Source organism: Numida meleagris, chromosome 13, assembly GCF_002078875.1.
Source record: "Numida meleagris isolate 19003 breed g44 Domestic line chromosome 13, NumMel1.0, whole genome shotgun sequence".
Classification (NCBI taxonomy): Eukaryota; Metazoa; Chordata; class Aves; order Galliformes; family Numididae; genus Numida; species Numida meleagris.
Window position 1 is genome coordinate 8,851,112 of NC_034421.1, and position 22,794 is coordinate 8,873,905.

A 22,794-nucleotide genomic window follows, 5' to 3' on the forward strand; every position below is an offset into this window, starting at 1 on the left:
TCCCCGCACGGCGCAGGTCTCTGAGGTCCGTGTGGGGGGCGACCGGGGCCAGGGACCCCTGGAGTTTCGCGGTGTGTGCGGCGTGTCCCGGGCGGATGGCGGCACGGGGGTTAAGGAAGGAGAGACCCCACAGCGTTTAGGATGGAAAGGGTGCGGGAGCTGTGCCTGGCGCGGGGAGAGCTCTGACCCAGCCGCCCACTGGCACCAGAGTCCCTCATGCAGCCACGCGCGAGGTGACGCGCCTCCAGCGCCGGGACCGGCTGTCCGAGATCGGCTGTCCGGCAGCGCCGTGCCGCCCCAGCGCGCTGCCAAGCTTTCACGCGTCTGCCTGCCATCGCGGCTGTGCGACACCCGACACCCGCAGGCACACTCACAGCGAGACGCGGGGAGCAAGCGCAGACCTCGCGCCCCGCCAGGCGGCTGGGCCCGGCCCCTCCGCGCTCAGCGCAGCCGCTTCCCTCCAGCGCTCCGCCCGCCGCTGGCCGCGGTGCACGCCGGGGGCCGTAGTTCCGGAGCTGGGCGGTTGCCGGGTGGCGGCGGGCAGGGTCTGCGCCCCGCGCAGGTACCGAGCGCTGCCTCCGAGCTGGGAGCCGGGCGCGGTGGGCTCGCTGCCGCCGGGGGGAGGCGCTGAGCGGGGCCCGGGGCCGGAGGAGGCGGTGTGCGGCGGCGGCAGGGCGGCACGAGCCGGGCGGAGGGCGTGCGGGGAACGAAGCGGGGCCAGGCCTGCGGGCTGCCGTGCTCGGGGCTCCCCCTCCGGCTGGGACGGGTTTGCGGGCTCCTAGGGACGCCGGGCTGCCGTTGCTTGTTTTCTCGGTGGATGTGTTGGCACGGGTTGTTGTTGTACACGGGTGTGGGAAGGAAGGGGCTCGCGGGGATGAGGCGCGAAGTCCTGTCAGCCCTCTAGATGCTAAGGCTGCTCTCGATTACCTCGGTGCTTGCTGTCCTGCTAACGTATCTGTGAGTGAAGGTGGCATTGTGCTCTTCCTCTATGCAGATTTTATAAGAAAATCGGCTTTGCTGCTTTTGCTAATGGTAGGAAAAAAAGCTCAATTATTTGAGCTATCTGTTGTGGAATTTGTTTCCCATATACAGCGATTCAGAACTGACAGTGTGGAATGGGTTTCATTGTTGTTTTTCTTTTGTGGTCTTGAAAGTATAATAAGATGTGTTTATTACTCTATGCTGTTTAGTTGCCTGAAAATGGAGGACTACGAAATATTCTGTAAGAAGCATCTCTCCAGAATCCAGGAAGAGGCAACAAAAAGAGACAACTCATTCACTGTGTTGGACAAAAATGTCTCCCTCATTCAATTCCACGGAGTTCCAGTGCTCTCCCCTCTGGTAAGGCGTTTTTTTCTTCCCTGTCGTGTTGTCCGTGCTGTTGGCACCAGCTTTGATATCTGTGTGTACTGACTCTTCAGAAGTTACAGCTCCATTTGGGGTATTTTCCTGGCCTGTCGCTTAGTGCATGCTAAGCCTCCCTAGCTTTAATTTTACAAGCTAAAGGGAGTACGTTTTTTTTTTTTTTTTTTGCATTGACTGTTTGCTTTCATTTCTTCATATGTAATATCTTTGCAAGGAGAGTGAAAATGTTTGTAGTGTTAAACTGGTGAATATTACTGCTGGGCTTAGCTTTGTGTAATGTCACATCGACACTCCAAGCACTGAATATATGTGAGTTTGTTTAGAAGTGTCCCAAAGTAATAATGTGATAGTGGAAGTTGATAAAAGGCTTTTAATTAAACTTCTTTTTTTGCATGTATTTGTAGTTTCCTGTAATGTATTTCACAAGCTCATCAATTATACTAAGTTGTTCTGTGCTTAATCCGAACAACCATGCAGAAAACTGTTGATAGTTTGTATCATCATGCAACTGACTTCCTTGTTTCAGTGATGGGAAGTAAGCATGGAGAGTGTTTCTAGCAACAATCTCCAGTGTGAGGATATATTGGAGACTGAACACTGTATTGTAATATTTTTCATTTACAAATGGGTGGATCTTTTAAGGTTTTGCAGAAGAAATGTCTACTCTGACTAGAAGCTACTTAACTTTGGAGGACTTAGTGAAACCATTTTCTGTAGATGAAGTTTTGTAGATTTTGTTGTGAATTTTATCCAAACTACATATTCTCAGGAAGTCATTTGGAAGATTTTCTGATGCAGATTTTTACAAGGTTCAGAGGGCAAGTGCAAGCTAGTCCTCCATAGACCTTATTAAGCTGAGTACGGTTGGGAAGATTGGCCACAGGGTGCTCTGCAGGGTGCCACATCCTGACATCTCAATAGAGGGCTGGGAAAGACCTGTCCTGCAGTCCTGTGTCATTTGAAGTCACCACTGTAGCATGTAACGTTCATACAAACTTTTATGAACAATCATTTAAATTAATAATCATTATAAGATATACCAAAAAAGCATTTTGAGCATCCTTGTTAAAAAAGAAAGCATTTGATTAGAAAGAATCTGTCAATTGAAGTGTGCACAAAGTTTCAACGTAGGCGTTTTTTGTTCCTTTTTGTTTTGTCTCTGTGTTGCGTGTTTATTTCTGTAATTCTATATTGTCATTTGCATTTAGTGATATAGTGGTATAACCTTTGTCTCTTATGCTCTGTTCTGCAGCTGAGCTTTGAAAAGAGAAAGGAAATACAGCAGTACAGACAGAAAGCACTGGATCTAGAGACTTGGAGACAGAATTCCCACAAAAGAGCCTTACTGAATCGTGTTCAGGAGATTCTAGAAAACATTCAGGTACAATTTGGACTAACCCTTATAGCTTTAAAGAAAATGTCTCCTTGTGTATGTTTTGAGAAAGGGCTGGGGTTTAGGTATTCACTAATATAAACCTGAAATTAATTGCAGTTAACTCTCAAGAACCAGCACTTGCTAGTATTTTATGCTGTATGACCTGATTTTTGATTACTCTACATTCATTGTAATGGATTGAATTTGCTTTGCGCTGCTCGCTTTGGTATGTGCAAAAGACAGCCCATGCTGAGTGACTGTTACTGTTTTAACTCTGAACAACTAGGCTACAAGAGCAAACAAAAGAACTGGTGGTACTGACTTGCAGCCCACTTGCTTTCTTTGTAAGCTTGTAATTAAATCAGAAACACGTGTGTGTGTGTGTGTGTGTGTGTGTGTGTGTGTGTGTATCCATCTTTGCTACTACAGAAGTAAAGTTACCTTTGAAACAACTTATATTTCTGCTATATGCTTTGTAATTAACCGCAACTGTTTTGTTTTCTTTGATTCTTCAATGATGAACTTAGGATGTGAATGAAAAGAGTGTTAAATATATCTAGTCAACAGAATTATTTGTCTTTTTAACAGAATTGTAATACAGCCTTTAAATGAATCTTTCAATTAAACAGGTACGCTTAATACTGGATGTGTTGAGTTACTGAGGTGGCAATCCTAATTTTTTGAGCTTGCATTGTTTACTGGAGTGTACATGGCAACAGCCATGTGACTTGGGATTTGGAGAGCAGACCAGGAACATTCATTCAATACAAAAATAAGTTTGCTTTTTTTTTTTCAAGGATGTCTCCTTGCTGATCAAATTGCAACACATAGGATAACCTGTATTTTAGTGTGGAAATCCTTTGAGTCAATGGCAGGGTACAAGTATTGTATTACTTTAATAAAAGAGAAGCTAGATAATGCACGAAATATTATTAAAGTTGCTTTTCCTTCTGGAAAAGTCATGTTTCATGTCCCTGGATTAGTAGAGAAATTTTAAAAATATATTTTATAAGTTCTCTATTTTCATTAGAAATTATTTTGAGTTGTTCTTGGCTCTCTGTAGGTTAATCTATATTTGATCTTGAATTTTTTTCAATTACATTTCTTATTTAATATAAACATATTTTCCTACCTTAAGATGAATCTTGCAACATAATTTGAAGCCATATAATTGTCCACATTGCGTAATGAAGGAAAAAGCTTCTTTGCGTGCAGATGCTTGGTATCACTATAGGTTTTGAGGACCATTATTCAAATTTATATTCTAATTCCAGTAACCTTTTTCTCATTGCATCGAGCTCTGTTTTGCAAGAAATCTGAAGAAAATTTGTGACACTCAAACAGTCAAAATGTTATAGGCTTTAAGGGGTTGGTAGCATTCATTTAAGTGCAGATAAAGCTTGCGGTAATCTGGAAATCAGAGATTTCATCCAAACTACATGATATTTTTCAATTTTTACTTGCAGAACAGGAAAGTATCTAGTGTAAGTGACGTGAACACGTGGGAGGCTGAGAATACTTGCCCCACTTCAGAGTCAAAAGCTTTAACTGATCTCACAGCTCTATCAGATGCCAACTTGCCATGTTCTCCTGAAAGGCATCGTCCAGTGGAGCCTGAAAAAAAACAAGAGCTTATGCCATCGGATACTATGCAGCAAGTGACGTCAAATGTGCCAGAAGTAGGTAAACCAGCAGAAGAAAATGTTTCTTCAAAGGAAAGCGAGAGTCGCTTCTCAAAAGACGTACCTTGTCCAAGGGCTGTATCTCCTGACAGTGCGCAGAGTAAGCTTGTGTCCCCTGCTTTGCAAAAGCAAGAGGGACAAGGAGTGCCATCATCTGACAAGGAAGTCCAAGATCCATATGCAATGAGTCTTCAGAACCTGATGAAAAAGTCTAGGGAATACATAGAGAAAGAGCAAACCAGGCGTAGCTCAAAAAGTAGTTCAAAGAAGAGTATGAATGAAAGCCATTCAGACAAAGAAAATGATGCTGTTAAAACAACTGACTCTGTGAAAGAGAGAGCAAAGCTTACAGGCAGAAGTTCTACTGTTCTGCCACTTGATAAACCCTGTCTTAATAAATCAAATACCCATATCCAAGGTGCCTCTACTCATACAAGTAACACAAGTATGTCAACTTTATCCAGTTTTTCTAAAGTGGATATACCTATGAGAGTTGGAACACCCCCATTGGTGGATTCAGATTCAGATGAAGAATTTAGAAATACTTCCATAGCTGATCGCGACAGTAGCATTGTCAGGAGCCTCACAGGATCCTATTCCAAACTGCCCAGCCCAGAGCCAAGCATGAGTCCAAAAATGCACCGAAGGCGCCCGAGGCCTCTATCAATGGGACACATAGTTATAAATAACCCTGTGAATGCTTACGAATTAAGTCCCAAAGGCAAGGGTAGAGCAATGGATTTAATTATGCAAGATATTGCTGATAAAAATAACGTGTCCGAGTCAGTGCCAAAGTTCATGGTGGACTTTACTATGCTTTGCCCTAGCAGAGTTCCTGGTGTCATCAGGAGTTCTTCAGGCCCTGCTGATGGGTTGGTGGTTGGCAAACCAAACAGACATTCCTTTGGGCACTCAGAAAGCAAAGGGACATTGAGTGCTGCAGTGGAAGGACAGGTAGTGATGGACAACAGAGGTCCATACAAAGTAGAGACTGGTGCTAATATTGTAGGTCCGAAATTGAATGATCCGTTTTCCATCAATCAGTCTACAGTAACACAGAAGCTCCTAGCTGTGAATGAAACCAAACCGTCTAGTTTGCAAGAGAATACTAAATCTCCAGTAGAACTCAATAAATCTTACGATGTAGAAAGCCCATCCCCACTACTAATGCAGAGCAAGAACGTGCGCCAGCAGATGGATACTCCAAGTGTTCCCCCAGCAAACGAGCAGTTTCTAGAAAATAGTTTTGAAAAGGTAAAACGTAGACTTGATTTGGACACTGACAGCTGCCAGAAAGATAACAATCCCTGCGCTCTAACAGTTGGAATGGAAGAACAGGAGAAGCAATGGTTGCAAGAACAGAAATATCCCGTGACATCAGTTTACATTGCTAAGAATGCGGCCCCTGATTCAAGTATGGCAAAAGGTAAAAGATTTCTAGAAAAAATGATTATTTTTAAATATTGTATTATAATCAATTTTATTAATATTAATGTTATACTATTAATACTATAATTACTTGTAAAATAATTAAAATATTACAATCATTGGTGATTCTAAGTATGTATATATCAAAAGGCAAAAGTTTTATTGTGTCAGTTATATGATTTTTTCAGTAATCTCATTATTTCTCTAATTTTTAATTAATGACTAATTCTGAATTTCAGCTTGCTACCTGAGCTTTTCTTAACAGCTACGGAGCAGACTAGCTGCTCATTTAGAATTCTCTCACGGAAAGAAGTCTTACAGCTATCTGTAACAAATACTTCATTAAATAATTTATGAAGAAGCATCAGATGAAACACTGTTTCTCAGAATTTTGTGAATTCTGTATTTATTCTCCAGGGTATCACTTTACAGCAAAAAAAAAAAAAAAAAGGTTCTCATTTGAATGTAGAAGTTTGAACTTTGTTTTACTCAGAATATAATTTCTTATTCTGTTAGATTTAAATAGGACTACTAAAAGAAAAGATACCTTGTGTAAATTAAAAGAAAATACCTTTTAACAGCAAGGTTGCAAGTCATTATATAGGTGCTTTCTTTCAGTACAAGAGAGTGTTACATTTGTATGTGTCTATCAAGCCAAGCCAAAGTGGCACAAATGATTTTAGTTTACTCAACAAGTGTAGGTATTCTGCTCCCAGAACTAGAATTTTGTTATGTCCTTGTTTTAATACAGGCTCTGTTGGTGTTACTGCTGTTCCATCCACGTGCTTATCCCACAAATAGGAACATGCAGTTATTTTGAAGGACTGTTGTAACTGATGAGCTTCTTTGCAATACATAATGGCAACTTGATATAAAAAATGTGTCATTCTTTTTATTGAAGATGGAAATCACTCTTTTGAAGCATGTATATCTGTGACAAAGGATCGCACATAAAATACTTAATGCTTGACTCTTTGTAATGCATGTGTCTTCTCAGAAGAGATTTTGAAGACTAAAATGTTGGCCTTTGAAGAAATGAGGAAGAGACTTGAAGAACAGCATGCGCAACAACTGTCAATTCTGATAGCAGAGCAAGAGAGAGAACAGGAGAAACTGCAGAAGGTAAAGCAAAAAGAGGAGAAAGTGCGAGCTGGAGCCTTGTGTGTTGAAGTTTGTCAGGAAGCAGTTGGTTTTAAAATGTATATTCTGTTACTTCGCAGACTTAGAAAACTAGCCTTACAGTCAGTCTTTTCTTTCATAGGAACTGGAAGAACAGGAGAGAAAGGGAAAGAAGATCGCTACAACAGAAATAGAAATTTCCAAAGTGAATATTAACAGTAGGATGGAGTTGGAGTGGAGAAAAAGTGAGAGTGGCTTACTGGAAAGTGTGCAGTCTCAGCTGGAGACGATCCATAATGCAAACTCTACAAGCATTGGTAAAAACTAACTGGTAAAACTAAACTAAGGGTAGACTATAGATTAAATGTTGTGGTATATTTTACTCTGCAGTATTGACTGTACAGCTGCCCTGTGGCTCTGATAAAGACAGTGCTCCTGTCCTAGGCCACCTTTCACCTGTTCCATATTACAAAATGCGTGGGTTTTTTTTTTTCCATTGGTTTAGCTAATATTGCTTCAAAATGAATTAAATATTCAGATTGCTTCTTTCCTGGAATTGACTTTGTACAATGTTGCTCTCTCTGAGCAGAGTTCTGTCTCTTGCCTGTTTTAACTTCTATTTCTCATCAAATGCAAATGGAAAATTGGTGTTTTGACTGGTGAAGAGCAGAGGAACTTTGAGAGTAAAATTGCTGAACTACATGATTTTGATTATTTATGATTCATCCTCAGGATCCACGTTAACAGGATTAAATGCTTAAAAGCCACTTTTGTTGAGATACTTTATGGATAAGAATTTGTATATCATCTTTAATATTACGCAAGTGATTTTTCATGCTGTAGATGGGTATTTTTTCTCCCAATATATAAATACTGTCATCTAAAATGTGAATAAGAACTGGAAGCCTCCCCATTTCTGAATGCCAAAATGACTTCCTGAGTGCAGCTTAAGTTTAAGTTTATGTATGTGCTTGATTTTTTTTTTTTTTTTGCATTTGTTATTTTTGTGAGATGCTGCTTTACTTTTTGTTCTTAAACAAGCATAATGACTGTGTGTGTACTTGCACACATAGCCATTACCTTATGGACACAAATCTGTATGTTAAACTGTACATTCTGCTTTGCGTGCAGGTTTTGCTCATACTACATCACCTAACACCTTTACTTCAACAAGTGAAACTTCATTCTTTCTCTGGGGACCAACAGGTAGCGGAGTTATAAAAACCTCAGTATCTAGGCCGAGTAACAGGATCAAAACTAGGTGGACACAGGTAAGGAAAAATAAGATTTACTTATAGCTCAAAAAGACCGTTAGTTTTTGTAAGATTCTGGTAACTTTCTAGTAGCTGTGCAGTAAGAAATTTCTCAGAAAAGTTCAATATCCCTTCCTATATAAATTTAGATTACATGGCAGAACCATATAGTATATTTTTCTTGTGCAAAATCCAAAATCATATTACAGTATAGAGCTTCTGCTAAGTGAATACTGGGTGCTTCAGGCCTAGCCAAGACTTCTTATCAACAGCTTGTTTCTCACTTCAAAACTTGAATCACATGACTTAAGAGATATAAGAAATGTAAATAAAGATATTTAAGAAATAATTCTTAACTTCTGCTTTGTTTATTCAGCATTTAGAAAATGCTTATTTTCTTTTGAGATTTTCACTCCAGAGATACAAATGAAGTTTGATAAGATAACTGCTGTGGCAAAGGGATTTCTTACACGTAGGCTCCTACAGACAGAGAAACTGAAACATCTCAAGCAAACTGTAAAAGTAAGATCAGTATTTTTATATTATGCAGCTTCTGCCCCGTTATGGTTTTTTTCTTCTTTTTTTTTCCTCTCCTGTCATGAAATCATGTATTTTCTGCATTCAGAAGAATTTAGGAATGTCTGTCCCATGAACATGTTTGAGTCTTGCATTGCTTACTGTTATAAAGTTTAAGTCAAACAACGATGTCCAGCCCTAGCCATACAATTTGTGATGTTATTGGTTGAAAAGTATCATGCTTGGTGCTTCATCTTATTTCTCCCTCTTCCTCAGGATACTATGGAGTTCATAAGAAATTTTCAGTCTGAAGCCCCATTAAAAAGAGGAAGTGTTTCAGCACAAGATGCATCCCTTCATGAAAGAGTAATGGCTCAGGTGACTTAAACTTTTTTTTTTTTTGCTTTCCTCAGTATTCTGCCTTTGTAAAAAGAAGTCATGTGTTTATGTGTTCCAACACAAATAAAACGTACTTGGGGGCTTTGTTTAAAGGAAAAAATTGAAACTACGTCGATGTAGAAAATATTCCATTTTTCTGCTGACATGTCAAGAGAAATTTCTAAACTATTTTATTCGATTTTATTCTACTTTCAATTCAATTTTATTCTTTCCAGCTGCGAGCTGCTCTATATGATATCCATGACATATTTTTCACAATGGAGGCATCAGAAAGAATGAACATTCTGCGTCATGATCGTGAAGTTCGTAAAGAGAAGATGCTCAGGCAAATGGTGGGTTGTAGTCAAGAGAGTGTCAATTGTTCTAAGACTTTAAGAAATAAGATCTTAAATTTAGCCTGAATATGATCTTTTTTAGGATAAAGTAAAGAGTCCAAGAGAGAGAGCAACACTTTCAACAGCTACACAGAAATCTCTGGATAGGAAAAAGTACATGAAGTATGTATAGTTTTCCTTTTGTGGTGAGGGGAGGGTGAAAGGGTGATTAGGAAGAGTAGGAAGTACTGAAAACAACTTTTTGCAGAAACAGCTTCTTTGCAAAATAATTTATCTTTTGGGAAGTATTAATGAAAAAAACTTTTTCATGTATGTGGTATATTACCACTTGTAGTAGTTCATCATATCTTTTGAGAGACTTCTTGTCTCTGTGGGCAAAATGTTTGGTTTGGATTGTGTTTACGGTGTACAAAATTTCTGGGTTGATCAAAACAATCCCTGTGTACTCAGCTTATGGTAGATTTGTGTAGGTTATGTTATCAGTCTTTTCAAAGTGCATAGCAAGAGATGTAATTGGTAGAGATTCTCTTCAGAGTACTTTTGGGATGGTGGCAGGTATTGTCTGTCTGCTGCAACACAGTTGAGTAACAAGCAGTAATCTGTAGAACAATTCTGGCAGTATGACATGTAGATGCAGATTCTGTTGCTATTTTTCTGGTACTATTTCCATGTAAGACCTACATGATGATTTTGTAATTTAATTATATTTCAATACTGTTGTTTCTCTAGGGCTTCAGAAATGGGAATGCCTAGTAAAAAAATAGTCATAAAACAAAAAAGTCCTGAGAGCCGGTGAGTCGAGGTTACTTGCATTATGATCCTTTTAAAGAACTGTCTTAGAATGTTAGATCCTTTGATCTGTGTTACTGGCTTGCCATCAATCAGCTCCATTTATAACAGTAATGAAATCAGACTTGGTAGGGGCTGGGAAAAAAGTTATTACTTCTAAAGCTAGAAAAGAGTTATTTTCTTCAATGGCAGTTCAAAAAAGTTTCTTTATGGCTTTAACTCTATGCTCAGATTCAAGGTTTCTCTCAGATACACTATTACTACCTCTTAAGCTTCATTTTGACACTGGTACTTTTCGTAATAGCTTTTACAATGTAAAATGTTCAGGTGCTTATCTTTAGAAAGCTGTCAGAAAATAAGTGGCAGTCTCTCTTAAAAAAAGTTATTGCTTCTAGTTTGTGCAGTTGTTAACTTAGGTCACAGAAATGACATTATTCAATACTTGCTGTTAAGAGAAGGGCTGCTGCCTCACTTCTGAGTCCCATCTGTACCTTCTTCTGCTATAACAAGTCAGATACCTGGCATCCCATAAAAGCAGTTCTTATCCCATGCCTACCTAATAGTTTTGAAGATGTGCTATCTATTAATACAGTTGAGTCTTCAATTACTTGATAAAATGATTCATCACTTTTTTTTCCTGTATGTCTTTATCTATGACTATGAACCCGAGCCACTGTTGCGGGAAGCTTTTTATGGGTGCTTTTTTTGTTTCTTTGCTTTACATAGCTCATTAAAGTAATAATTTTATTCTGGAATTTTAATGCCTGGCACTTTTGCCTGTGCCAGAGCAATGCCTTTTAGCCATTCTGAAAGTTGCTATTTGAAAGACGATACATAATTTAGTATTCTTTCTAAGATTTTTTAATTTTTTTTTTTAAGGAGGGAAAATGTACTAACAGAAGTTTGTGTTTTAACAGAGTACTTCAACCAAATCAAGGACAGAATGCCCCGGTTCATAGATTACTTTGCAGACAAGGGTAAGGACACAGCACGTTCTTAGCCTAAGGTTAAAAGTAAATGCAAAGTCCAAGAACACTGATTTCTAAATAATACACTTAATGGTACCACTGTTGTTCAAAGGCAAAATGATTCTTACAGTATTTTGAGAGGGTGGTAAAGCTTTATTTTACCTTATACTGTGAGAAAATATTTAGTGTTATCATCCTGTTGTGTATTGTCTCCATTTACTCTGTTTTGACATTTGTATTTGTAACATTCATTCCATGAAACTTCGCTCCCCCTTAATGAATCATGTGTTTTCAAATACAGGCTGTAATACCACAGTGTTGGAACTCAATCCATTTCCTGAGCAGTGATTTAAAAATATGTACATGGGGAAATACTCTCCTATTTACTGTATCTTAAGTATTAATTTCAGTAGGAATTGTACACGTACTCGGGAGGAGACTATATAGGACAGTGTAAAAATGATTTCATGCCAAACAGTTTGCTAGTGTCTTTATATTGTTGGATACAGTCTTTCAGCATTGATGCAAGTGACTTATTAACTCTTTTATATTTAATTAGAACCCCTAAGACCTCAATGAAGGGGGTTGAGCAAAATAGAAAGAAGGCCTCAGAGAGCAGAGTGTCTAACAAGGCGGTTTCAGGTGTGTAGAAAATTGGTGCTTGGATCGTATAGTAAATAAGTTACTAGTGTGGAGAAAAACTACGTGGGGGATTTATTGTTTTCTTTTTCTTCTGCACCTGCTTTGCTTTTCTTAAATCTAACCTGTCTCTTTGGACATGTGCTGATACCTTCACCATCCACTCTAAGATTCTATAGACATAGTATATAGAATGTACTTTATAGCTCATTTGCTTTCACTCACCAGTTGCCCAACCATTAAAAAGTTTGCTGGAAATACTCACTAACTCTTCGGGAAACTAATAGTAGTCAAATGAGGCTTGGGTTAGAATCATATTGTCATCTTATTTCTGTACATGTATAACTTCTCCTTTTAATAGGCTTTGTTTTGGAGGTAGGATAGTTTCAGAAGACTTACCAGTGGGCATTCCATTCATAGTCTGAAACTGACATTTATTCTGTAGCATCTTACAGAATGTGTGTGTATTAATGAGACAAATTCAGAAATGGAATATTCCTGAGCTTGTATACAGAGATTACCGGTAGGCTACGCTTTAAATAAGAAGGTTTGATAGTTGAACCTAACCTCTATGTTTTAAGCCTGTGCAGGCATGAAGAGAATAAAACACTATGAAACAAGCAGTTATTCAGTTGCACTCAGTGACACTACCAAAAAATTAGCAGAGACGGGAAATAATCTCTCTTGAAATATAGACAAGAGTATTACGTAAGGAATATAATTGTAACAAATAAAGTTAACTGTAAGGCAGATGTTATCTACAAGTTTGACAAAACAATCAACTCTTCCAGTTACACTATTAAAGAAGTTGTAGAAGAGTAGTAGTGCCAGGATGGTGTCAATACCAAGTTTAGCATTAGTTTTGAGGGAAGGCATACAGATCTCATCTATTTGATGCTGAATCTGTAATGACATATGGCGTTTTTTACATTTAAGTCTGGCATCGGAGATCCAATTAAAACATTCTCTATCACTCTTTTGTGCTGGCTGTATGTGTTGCTTTGCTAAGTCTCTGAGTTTGTGTTTGTTGTAATTATGTAAGTCATAACAGTTGATAGTAGGTGATGAAAGGAATCTTTTGGCATGCGTCTCTAAATTCCTCGTTACCTTTCTTAGTGGCATTTGCTGAATATCTGGAAAGCTATTTAATGCCTTCTTTAGTGATATTCTTGGAACTTAAAATAGATGTATCTAATCAACTATATGCTGACTAGTTATGATTGTACAGCATAACCTCAGTTAGTGTTTGGACATCATATGTGCACTGCAGTATAATACCAGTACTTCCATGTGCTCTTTTCCAAATAGACTGTACTACTATGTTAAATGAGTAGAAATGCATTCTGAAATTATTAGATAGGGAATGCTTGGTGTGAAAGAAATCTGCATAACTTTGCATGATGAAAAATACCTTAAGTTGAATAAGTTGAATACATTTAAATGGAACATGGTTTTCTTTATGGATAAAATTTGAATAGTGAAAGGCTTGGCAATATGTTGAATAGTTGTTTATTTTTAAAACCTTTTGTTAATAACTTAATCTGGTTTTAGTCAAGAAATCTTTTCTAGAGAGATCCTTGAAGGTCATCTGTAGCAAGGCAGCAAGTTCTGTCTGAAACCATAGATAGAGGAAACCATAATCTCAAGTCAATTTGTAAATAAAATGGAATGCCAAACAAATGTGTATTCTTCTCTCGTTTTAGTAGAACTCATGCATGTCAGAAAATATAGACGTGTAGCAGTGGTTTGGCAGTACAGAATGGCTTGGGTTGGAAGGGACCTCAAAGATCATCTACTTCCAACCCACCTACAGAGACTTACTTCCGTGTGTAACTATGCCAGTTTGCAGTACTCCTAACCCATAGTATTTCTATTTCATTTCTTGTCCTTGTCAGTTAAATTGTGCTTGTTAGAGGGTGTAGGGGAACTGTTAGGTCACAGCTTGCACCATGACTGAGCACCTGGGGAAGGGCTGTGGCTGCCCAGGGAGCACAGGCAGATTGTTTGCAGCTGTGCTCTCCAGTGACCAGAAGGGGTGGAGCCCCCCGCCCCCGGGCTCAGATAAAGGCTGGGCACTGAGGGGAGAGGTTCTCTTGGACCTGGGCCACTTCCTGAGAAATGCTTTGCATCCAAAGATTCCCCTTCACCAGCTGGGTGAGTTCAGCTCTTCTCTCTGTACGTGGCTGTCGGCCTGCCTGCACATACTGTGCCTGGTATCACCAAGAACCTGACAGAAGCAGTTTTGCTGCTTTGTGAGCAGAACAGAGGGGCAAAGGGGAAGAAGAAGAGTTAATAGTATACAGCTATTTGGGATGTCATGCTTTCAAACTAGATGTGAGACGTGCCCTCAGAAGACATCCAGCAGTAACTGACTGTTGTTTTAACTTCTGTTGGCAAAGGGCTTTGTAGCTCTGATAATCCTCTCACTGATTGTTGTTTTCTGGTGGGAAGGTGTTTCTCTGAGGAACTGTAGATGATGTTAAATTTATTTTTTGCATTATGTACCCCTTCAACCAGGCTTAGTTCTAAAGGAAAAACTTTATAAAACTATAGTGTCATCTTCTGTTGGTTTTTGTTTTAATAGGACAAAGTGGCTCTGTCAGTTGCCTGTGAGTTGTGCTAGGCAGGGTATTTAATGTGGTCTGGTAGTGTTAAAAAGAAGATGGTCGAGATCAGCCTGCTGCTGTGCTTACCCATCACATTTGTTTCTGCCCAGTCTGAGTAAGTGTTGAGTAACAGAAACAGTGGGGCATTAGGCACAGAGTATTTGGGTGGTAGCAGTACTGAGCCAAACATGATCTTTCCTGCGTGTTCATCCAGCCTGAGCAGGGAGCAGGTGGTCTGCGTGAGAAATGCGTGCTGCCAAGAGTATTAGTGTTTCAGGCAGTGCTTCTGAGGGCATCAGACTTGCTACGTGTGAGTAGTAGGGCAGTGACATGACTGAGAAGAGAGGATGTTCACCCTGCCACAGTAAACTGGTGGGTGATAGTTGTATCCAGAAAGACTGTAACTCTTTTCAGTAAAATGTAACTTCTTTAATTTCCTAGTCTAGATTTCCTATGTTGTCTGTTTCTCTGTATTTAAATAGATTGATGTATGTACAGTAGTTTAATAAGTATATACATTTTTAATAGTTAAATGAAGCTTATCTGAGAAAAGGATAAGTTGACATGAAATTAAACTAGTGTGTAACTATTATATATTTTAAAAAACTGGCTTCATTCCTATGAAATTTAGATATCTGGTGGGTGGAGGCAGGAAAGTGACTTGAAGTATGCCTATTTATTTCCCAGTAGTAACAACTGTGCCCTTATTTTCTGAATGTGAGATTTCTATATGACTTGGAGTGCACACAAGGAGAATTAAGGGTAGTGTGAAATCACTAAGAAACCATCATGCCTGTCATCCTGGCTGTTCGTTGTATGGGATCACAGGTGAGCTGAAGAATACAGCACTGGAGAGTGCTGGGCCAGTGACAATACCTTTTTGCATAGTAGGAAACATGTTCAGGTGTGAGGGTTCCTGCCATGGTAAGGTCTCTGTGGGCATTTCCAAAGCTGCTTTGCACTGTGCTGAACGTAGTTCTTGGGCACTTGTAAGTAACCACTGCAAATCTGACAAAAAGGAACTGGAAATTCTAAAAAGCACTGGCACCTACTTTGTTACGTTCACTTGATTGCCTGAACACTATTTCTTTTCCATGGCTGTCTTCCATTTCCACTGCTCTGCACCACGTGATGTGATGTTCACTGCTTTGTATAAATGTTTGCTCTCATTGCTAGACGATCTCAATCACTGCCTGAACCTAAGGAATGCTGAATTGTGCGACTTCTTAGCAGCCTGCAGCACTGAACTCTTATTACTGGAAGAAACTTGTGCTATGCATAGTGTAATATGGCTTTCTAAAGATAAATGTTTGTTACACGTGGAGAGATTTTTATTTTATTTTCTTACTCTTACGTAAGCTTTCTTCTTATACAACCTTTGCCTGATGATGTTATTTGTACTGTGCTTCTAATTCTGGTTGTGTTTGCTAACATATGGAAACCTACAGCTGTTCTTTTCAAAAGACAGTTCAGTTTTATTAAGACTTGAGTATTCTCTGGCATATTCTTTTAACTCTTTTTCTGTAGTTTGTTGAAGTCTCTTTAGGCTTAACAGTGAAGTTGCTATGAAGTTGTAATTACCAGATAATGTTACTGATAGCTATAGCTCTCAAAGGAGGGTGCCTGATGCAATGTAATTTAAGTTATGCAAAGTAATTTCAATCAACAACTCCTGTAATTTTCTATCAAAGAGGTTTTGGCAAGTGGAGACTGTATGAAGAAGGTGTGGTGAGTGCAAGATTTGGTCCCTATCCTGTGTTTGATACATGTAGGGGATCCACAGAAAGACCAGGCTGCTGCTGTGGCAGCACGTGCATCTTATTTTGGCCCCCTCGTTGTGTCTCTTTCTCAGTTCTGGAGCCCTCTTTCTCAGTTTTAGCCAGGACCTTTTCCTATTTGTAGCTACTAATAGAAAGTTGGATCACATGACAAAGGAAGAAAGGAGTTATGTGTGAAGGGAGGAAACTATCAGAAGAGACTTTGTATTTTGCCAGTGCCTTACACTTGCTTCCTCTTCGCTTATGCACGCTTTTCTCCTGATGCTGAAATTGTTCAGACTGGCAGCTGCTATGCAGATGGGAGAACAGATGCAACAGAAGAGAGATCTGTGTGTGTAGATGTTTGAGGAATGGAGTTTAGGCCCACATTCCAAGACATCAGAATGAAGATAATTAGAAATAATTAAAAGACAAACCTGTAATGCTAACTTCCTGTGCTTTGCCTTATTCTTGCTCTATCTCAGCCTCTCTTTGTTTATTAATAGGGGAGGTGGAAAAGGAAAGAGTTGTCTTAAATATTTAACTTTGCATAGTACTTTTTAATTGACAATTATTTTTAAGATAATATATTAATAGTTAATCATATTGTCTTTGTAAAATTACAAACAGACTTATCGTAAAACTTTATCGTTACAGTTGTAGGTGTTTTAGAGTAGCAGAAAAAAGATGGGATGCTTTTCGAGGAAGGAAATACTGTAATATGTTATTTGCAAACCTATAAGTAGTTTTAATAACCTGTTTTGCTTAAGCAGTTGTAAGGCATTTCAAGTGTAACACAATGAAAACTGTCTTTTTAAAAGTAGACACTAAATGTATAATAATGCCTTAAAAGAAGTGTGTATTATCAGCTGTTTCTGTTGGATAATCTTGTTGCAAAAGTCAGTATTATCAACTGTAAGAGGTAATGTCTCTCTTTTTGTTTTTAGGAGCATATGCAGGAAGAACCCAAAGAAAGAAGCCAAATGTTGTGACAATTTAAGACGACAGCACTCACTGGGATGAACAGGCTATTCTTTAATGATGGTATTCTCAGCACTGATTCATGCATTTCATCTCTTAAATGCATATCTATATTTTGAAATGATAAATGTACTTTGTCTTTTCCAGATAATGACATATTAATACAACCATATCTAAGTAATAAAGAGATGTAAAGCTCTAACACTGTGCAAAAATCGCATGCTAAAACTTGTGTACACAGTGGTATGAATATATAAATTCATAATCTTATTAAAAAAAAGACCATGGAGCATCATCAAGCTAATTTGGGACATCATATGCTCTAATTCTTGTCTGCAACATGATTTTTGTATTACTTAAAATGGCAATTTCTGTGTATGGTTTACCACTGTAATAGGTCATGCATGTACGTTTTTAGCTTCACACCATACACTTAAAGCACTTAAATAAGAAAAAAAAAATCCCTTAAAACTGACCTCTTCAGTCAGTGAATTTGTCAGCAGCTGTTCTGAATGCAGTTAGCACTTCCCATATTAATGGCCAAAATTTGTTGCAATTGTTCTGAGTTATACAGACAGGGATTCAGATTAATTACTGGACAGACAGGTGTACTTCCATTTTCTATAGAAACTGCACATTTATACACATGACAGATAAAACCATTGTACTGGAAATCCTTGGATTTTTTTCCTTGCAATCTGTGGCACTTCCTTATGGAAACAAACTTTTGGACTGGATGAAGAGAAGCATATGTTCAACCAAAATTTGAGAAGGCAAGATTTTAATTGTTTTACCATTTCAGACTTGCACATGGTTGTCCATAATGACTAATATGCCTTATGTTTTGCTGATGACAATTGCCATTTTTCTAAGCAGTTTCTCTTGTATCATTATCTAACAGCTCTTGTACTGAAATGAAATCATGTTTCCGGATTTCAAGGGGAAGAAAATCCCTACCAAAACCCTTCAAAAAGGGGATTCTCATATTTAAGAAAATGGAACACTGAAAGATAGTGCTCATATTTTGCCTTGATCGTCACACTGATGAGTGTTATGCTTCGGCCTGAGGGGAGCGTAAGTCTGGAAGTTCTGTCTCTAATGACACAGCTTCCAGACAGGGTCCTGCTGACAGGTTGTTAACATTAGAAGAAAGAAGATAAAAGCTTGGCTATTGCAGTCTGTGCAGTACTGTTTTGTTTTTTTTTTACTGTGTAAGTAGTGCTAGAGAACTGATCACCTGAAAGTGAAGGGTTATTTTGTTTTCTTCCCTATATCAATAGGGTGCAACACCCTGGGGCCTTTGTAACATTTTCTCACTGATATGAGAGGAAAAAGTGATCAAAAACTTAGTTTGCAACCACTGTTAAAAAGAAAATTAACAGTAGGATGAAGGGAGTATATTTGGTGACAGTGATGAATTAGCTGGCTTGGTTGTGGCACTGGCTGTGACTTGTATCAGTAAGTCTGGCTTGCACTGCTTGTGACAGTGTTAAATGTTTCTTAACAGGTGATACCAAATTGCCTACTTAGAAAAAGGCAAAAGGCTTTGGAGGTCGATGCTGCTTGGTGGCTCTGCTGTGGCTCTAGGGTGCCTTCCCTGGTGGTGTAAATGCAAAAGCTTGCACCAGTGAAGTACCTGCTGCCCTCATATCAATTTGGTGATTTTTTAAGAAAAAAAAAAAAACTTTGCAATCCTAAAAAGTACTTGATGTTTCCTGCTTATTCAGCAGTCATCAGAGCTTTGCTTTGGTTCCCAAGTTTCCTGTGTTTGGGTACTCACAAGATAGGAGTGGAAATCTAAGGGAAAAGAACAGAGTGTGACCCGTGTCACAGCCGACACAAAAGTCTGCTGTGGGTGTATCAGTGCTAAGGCTTGGTGTATTTAAAGGGTGTTTTATATACTGTACTTATTGTTAGAATAGGCGATGTGTTGATATCAAAGTAGCGTTAGTAAATGTGAGTGCTTACTTCCAGGTTTCACGTCTGAGCCTCTTTTCCTTCCAGCATGTTTCCAGTCTGTGTAACAAGGTGTTGTACTGCAAGTTGTTTCTTTTAACTTCCATGAGGCCTTTCTCTTGACAAGTGCCGGAATTTGGTTTTGTACTTGGTATGTTTATTTATACATATTTAATTTTATCTGATTTTATTTTGTGTGCGGTTGTAATATCATAAAAGCATATTTATTTTTGTACTTTCATTTTCACCAGTCTTGCTTTTTACTTAAGCATACTACACAATAAACTTGCAATCTTTAAAAAGACCTCCCTTTCTCTAAATTGTTTCTCTGGGGTGAAAAATCCTGCGATGTAAAATGAGGCTGCTCTTTGGAGCTTTGTATTTTTATTCTTTTCCCCTCGGTAAGCAAGAAGGTTGGTTTAGGACAGTTTGCTCTTGGCTCGATTGGATCTCGTTGGGTATTTTGATGTTCTGTATTCAGAGGAAGGCGTGGGTAAGGAAGAGCAGTGCCCAGGGGGTGTCACTGTTGGCTCGCAGCACTGCGGCTGTAGGAGCCAGGCTGGGAGTGCTGCCACGTTCCACAAAGATTTCTGTGGAGTGAATTTAAATTTTCTGGCATCAGTGGAGCTTCCATTTGGTAACTGTCGTAGTCTCTAGTGGTAACTGTGGTGGTGATGTTTCGGGAAGCAGCTGTCCTGTGTATTTGTGTGGATTCATCAGATCCCTGTTTGCCAGCACTGCTATCCCATGTCATTAGAGGAATTCATTTCATACATTGATGTGTTGGGAGCGATATTGGAATGTATGTGTAACTTGCTTTAAAAATTGTTACCAGTGCTAGACAGGGAAGTTGTATATACTATATATTTACTTATATAAAACTAGTCAAATTACCAAATAGTTCCTATGGAAAACTTGGTACTAATGTCAGCATGGGCACTTCTGTGCTCAGGCTTGTAGCATTCCCAAGTCTCAAATACTTGGGGTGCTTACCAAAACAACTGAGCTTTCAATGATAACTTGACATAACTGCACTGCTGTTCTGAATTACCTTTTTGCTGATACTTAAAGCAAACTCCATCCAACAGTCCATCAGAGAGAGAAGTTCTAAGGTAGAAAACCTGTTTTTTCAGACATCACCTGCTAGTTGCTACTGCACTGTTAGCAGTAAGGGGAGATCCACTGTATCTTCTGGTGGTGTAATGAGAATTCCAGGAATAACCACTTCTTGGAGTTTATGCCTTTATATGCAACTGCCATTCCTGTTTAAAATAATGAGCTGAAGGAAGTTTAGGCAGCCCAAGGAAACTTACTGACTTAATGGCCTACCTAATGGATGGAGGAAAAAATCCCAGATCACAATCATACATACGCTTCGTATTCGTAAGGCTTTTTTAGGGAATAGCTGAAAGCTATCGGCTCCTAAGTTAATAACAGAAAAAGTACTCGGTTCAAATGCAAATCCATTTCTTATTTATGCTCAGGACTTCTCTGGTTTTTACACTTGCATCAAAAGTTAAAAGCCTCCTCTAAAAAGAGATAAAGAACTCCCCTTGACGGCTTTCACTTCATCAGACAACTAGATCTTTCATTCTAGTGCTTGACATTCTCATTCTGTCTGAAACATGTGAAAAGGAAACTACTGGAACTATAATGACAATGCTGGGAAAATTGTTCTAATTTGAAAATAAGCATTTCCACTGGACAGCCAGTAAATTCTAAATTACTTCATTACCCTCAAGACTTAGCTTCGTAGATTCCTACATTAGAGACAAATTAATATTTGGTAATAACATAGCACATTATTGTCTCCTAACTGTAGTTCATGAATTTAATGTAATTGGTCTAGGGACCCATATGAAACAGTCAAATTTGCAGAGCTTTCAATTACAAGCTTAATAGATGTGTCTGAGGTTCCACCAGAAACCCTAATAATTAGCAGTAGTCTTTTAGTACTGATAAGACGTGCTTCGCATTTAGAGCATTTAGCACAGGAACACCTGTGTGGATCGTCAGAGCATAGAGATTAGTCCACTGCTGCTTTGTAGCTACTCTGTATAATGGAGAGAAGTAAAAAGCAAACAAAAAGGGAAATTAATGTCAAGCGTTTGGGAAGTTTAATGTTACTTGTAGAGTGAAATGATTTGAACAAGAATGCACTGAACAAAGAATGAATTCAGGAAGACTGTCTTGCTATTGGAAGGTAATATTCAAACTTTTTTTAAACAAACCTGGTGATGAATAAAGGATGTTTTACCTGCAAAATATATATATATAGACTTAAATCTTGATTGCTATGAACTAGTTGCCCATATCAGCTATTTTAAGATCAGAGGCATTTCGTTACAGTGGAATCCTGGCACTTTGCTTTATGCAGTTTCTGCTCATTTCTTTGCTCTGTCATTTTAAATTGAGTTTCTTTTGATCTGTATGTAAATAAATTAGAGAGAGCCCTGAGGCACCAGTGCAGAACGGGAATATTTCTTATGCTGTTCAATTTGAATATCACTGCTGTTTCTTTGTACTTGCTTTTAGCTCACCACCGCTGGCTGCGGAGCTTTCCTCAGCAAGGCCTGCTCTCTGCAGATAGTCTGCTCTGTACAGATGTGAGACCTAATCCTCGTTCCTCCATCCCAGTGTTTGCCTTTAATTCTGTAGCCTGTCTGCGTTAAGCAATGTTTTCCAATGCTGGCAACTGCCCTGTGAATAGTGAGGGGAAAACTTAAATAGTTTAAACTGTTATTCAATTGTATTCAATGTGTTATTCAATGAAGTGTTTAAGGAGACATTTACCAGGGGCTGTAGCTGTTCTCAGCTGTCTGAATGGCTCAGTCCCTCATCCTTAAGTGCCCCTCTGGCTATGTGTTGCCTGCTGAGTTGCTGCTGAAAAATCATAATAACAATACTGAAAAAAAGTCAGTGAAGCGGTTTTCTTAGAGTCACACATTTTACCGAGGGAGGAAAGAAAGCAATACTGCTGTTACATAAATGTTCATTGCAAATGGTGATAGGTTAAAGGGAGGTGGAGGGTAGAGTACCGAGCGACAGAAGCGAGGAGCTGGGAAGGATCTGGGTTTCTATCAAAGGGGATTTTTCATAGCCGTATTTGCAGAGTGGGTTCATTCCTCCATTTCCAGCAGCCTGGTTGGCTCCCTGCTGCGCTGAGGGAGGGGCTGTGCTCGTCTTCTTCAGAACTTGCTGAACCGATGCGCTCCGTTAAAACGCGCAGTGCACGCAGTGTAGTACAGGTGCCGCTATCCCAGTGTCTCCTCCAAGAAATAAACGTCGCGGGGTCAGCAGCGGGGTTCTCGGTCGCCTTTGCCGTGGCTGCAGCCAAGATTTGGACCGGGCTGTGAAGGGCAGCGCAGAATGCCTATAGGGAATCGGGCTGAAAGTGTATCAGTGTGAACACGGGATTCGTCAGCTTGGCTGAACTGCAAAACGGAGAAGGCAGCGGAAGCAGACTGCCTTTTCTTTTCCTTCCCCGTGACGAAGGCAGGATTTTCGCTGTTGAGCGGAGTACTGCATTTGATTTGAATCAAGTATTTAGTTTTCACGCCGGAGGGATGCTTCTCCCCAGCCAAAATCGCACACGTGCCCGCAACCGGCACCTGGGAAAGCACCGC

At 39.3% G+C, this 22,794-nt stretch overlaps 1 protein-coding gene across 6 annotated transcripts; it reads left to right on the forward strand.

The window, feature by feature from the left end:
- Nucleotides 157-19,472, forward strand: CCP110 (centriolar coiled-coil protein 110). Of its 6 annotated transcripts, none has more exons than XM_021411977.1 (15): nucleotides 157-364; nucleotides 1,191-1,341; nucleotides 2,618-2,746; nucleotides 4,207-5,848; nucleotides 6,848-6,972; nucleotides 7,112-7,286; nucleotides 8,101-8,240; nucleotides 8,628-8,744; nucleotides 9,015-9,116; nucleotides 9,353-9,469; nucleotides 9,555-9,634; nucleotides 10,202-10,264; nucleotides 11,179-11,238; nucleotides 11,789-11,871; nucleotides 17,179-19,472. In XM_021411977.1, exons 2-15 carry the CDS (start codon nucleotides 1,201-1,203, stop codon nucleotides 17,229-17,231), a joined length of 3,027 nt encoding a protein of 1,008 aa, XP_021267652.1. In that variant the 5' UTR covers nucleotides 157-364; nucleotides 1,191-1,200; the 3' UTR covers nucleotides 17,232-19,472. The 6 variants fall into 6 exon arrangements, with proteins under 6 accessions (XP_021267652.1, XP_021267653.1, XP_021267651.1 ...); XM_021411978.1 differs by lacking the exon at nucleotides 157-364 and adding an exon at nucleotides 408-562; XM_021411976.1 differs by lacking the exon at nucleotides 157-364 and adding an exon at nucleotides 566-656.

Bases quoted from the DNA above. Each gene is read 5' to 3' on its own strand.
- CCP110 (XM_021411975.1), top strand. From the start codon at position 905: ATGCTAAGGCTGCTCTCGATTACCTCGGTGCTTGCTGTCCTGCTAACG. The intron at 6,973-7,111 runs GTAAAGCAAAAA...TTTCTTTCATAG, and splicing joins AACAGGAGAAACTGCAGAAG to GAACTGGAAGAACAGGAGAG. The intron at 9,470-9,554 runs GTGGGTTGTAGT...GATCTTTTTTAG, and splicing joins AGAAGATGCTCAGGCAAATG to GATAAAGTAAAGAGTCCAAG.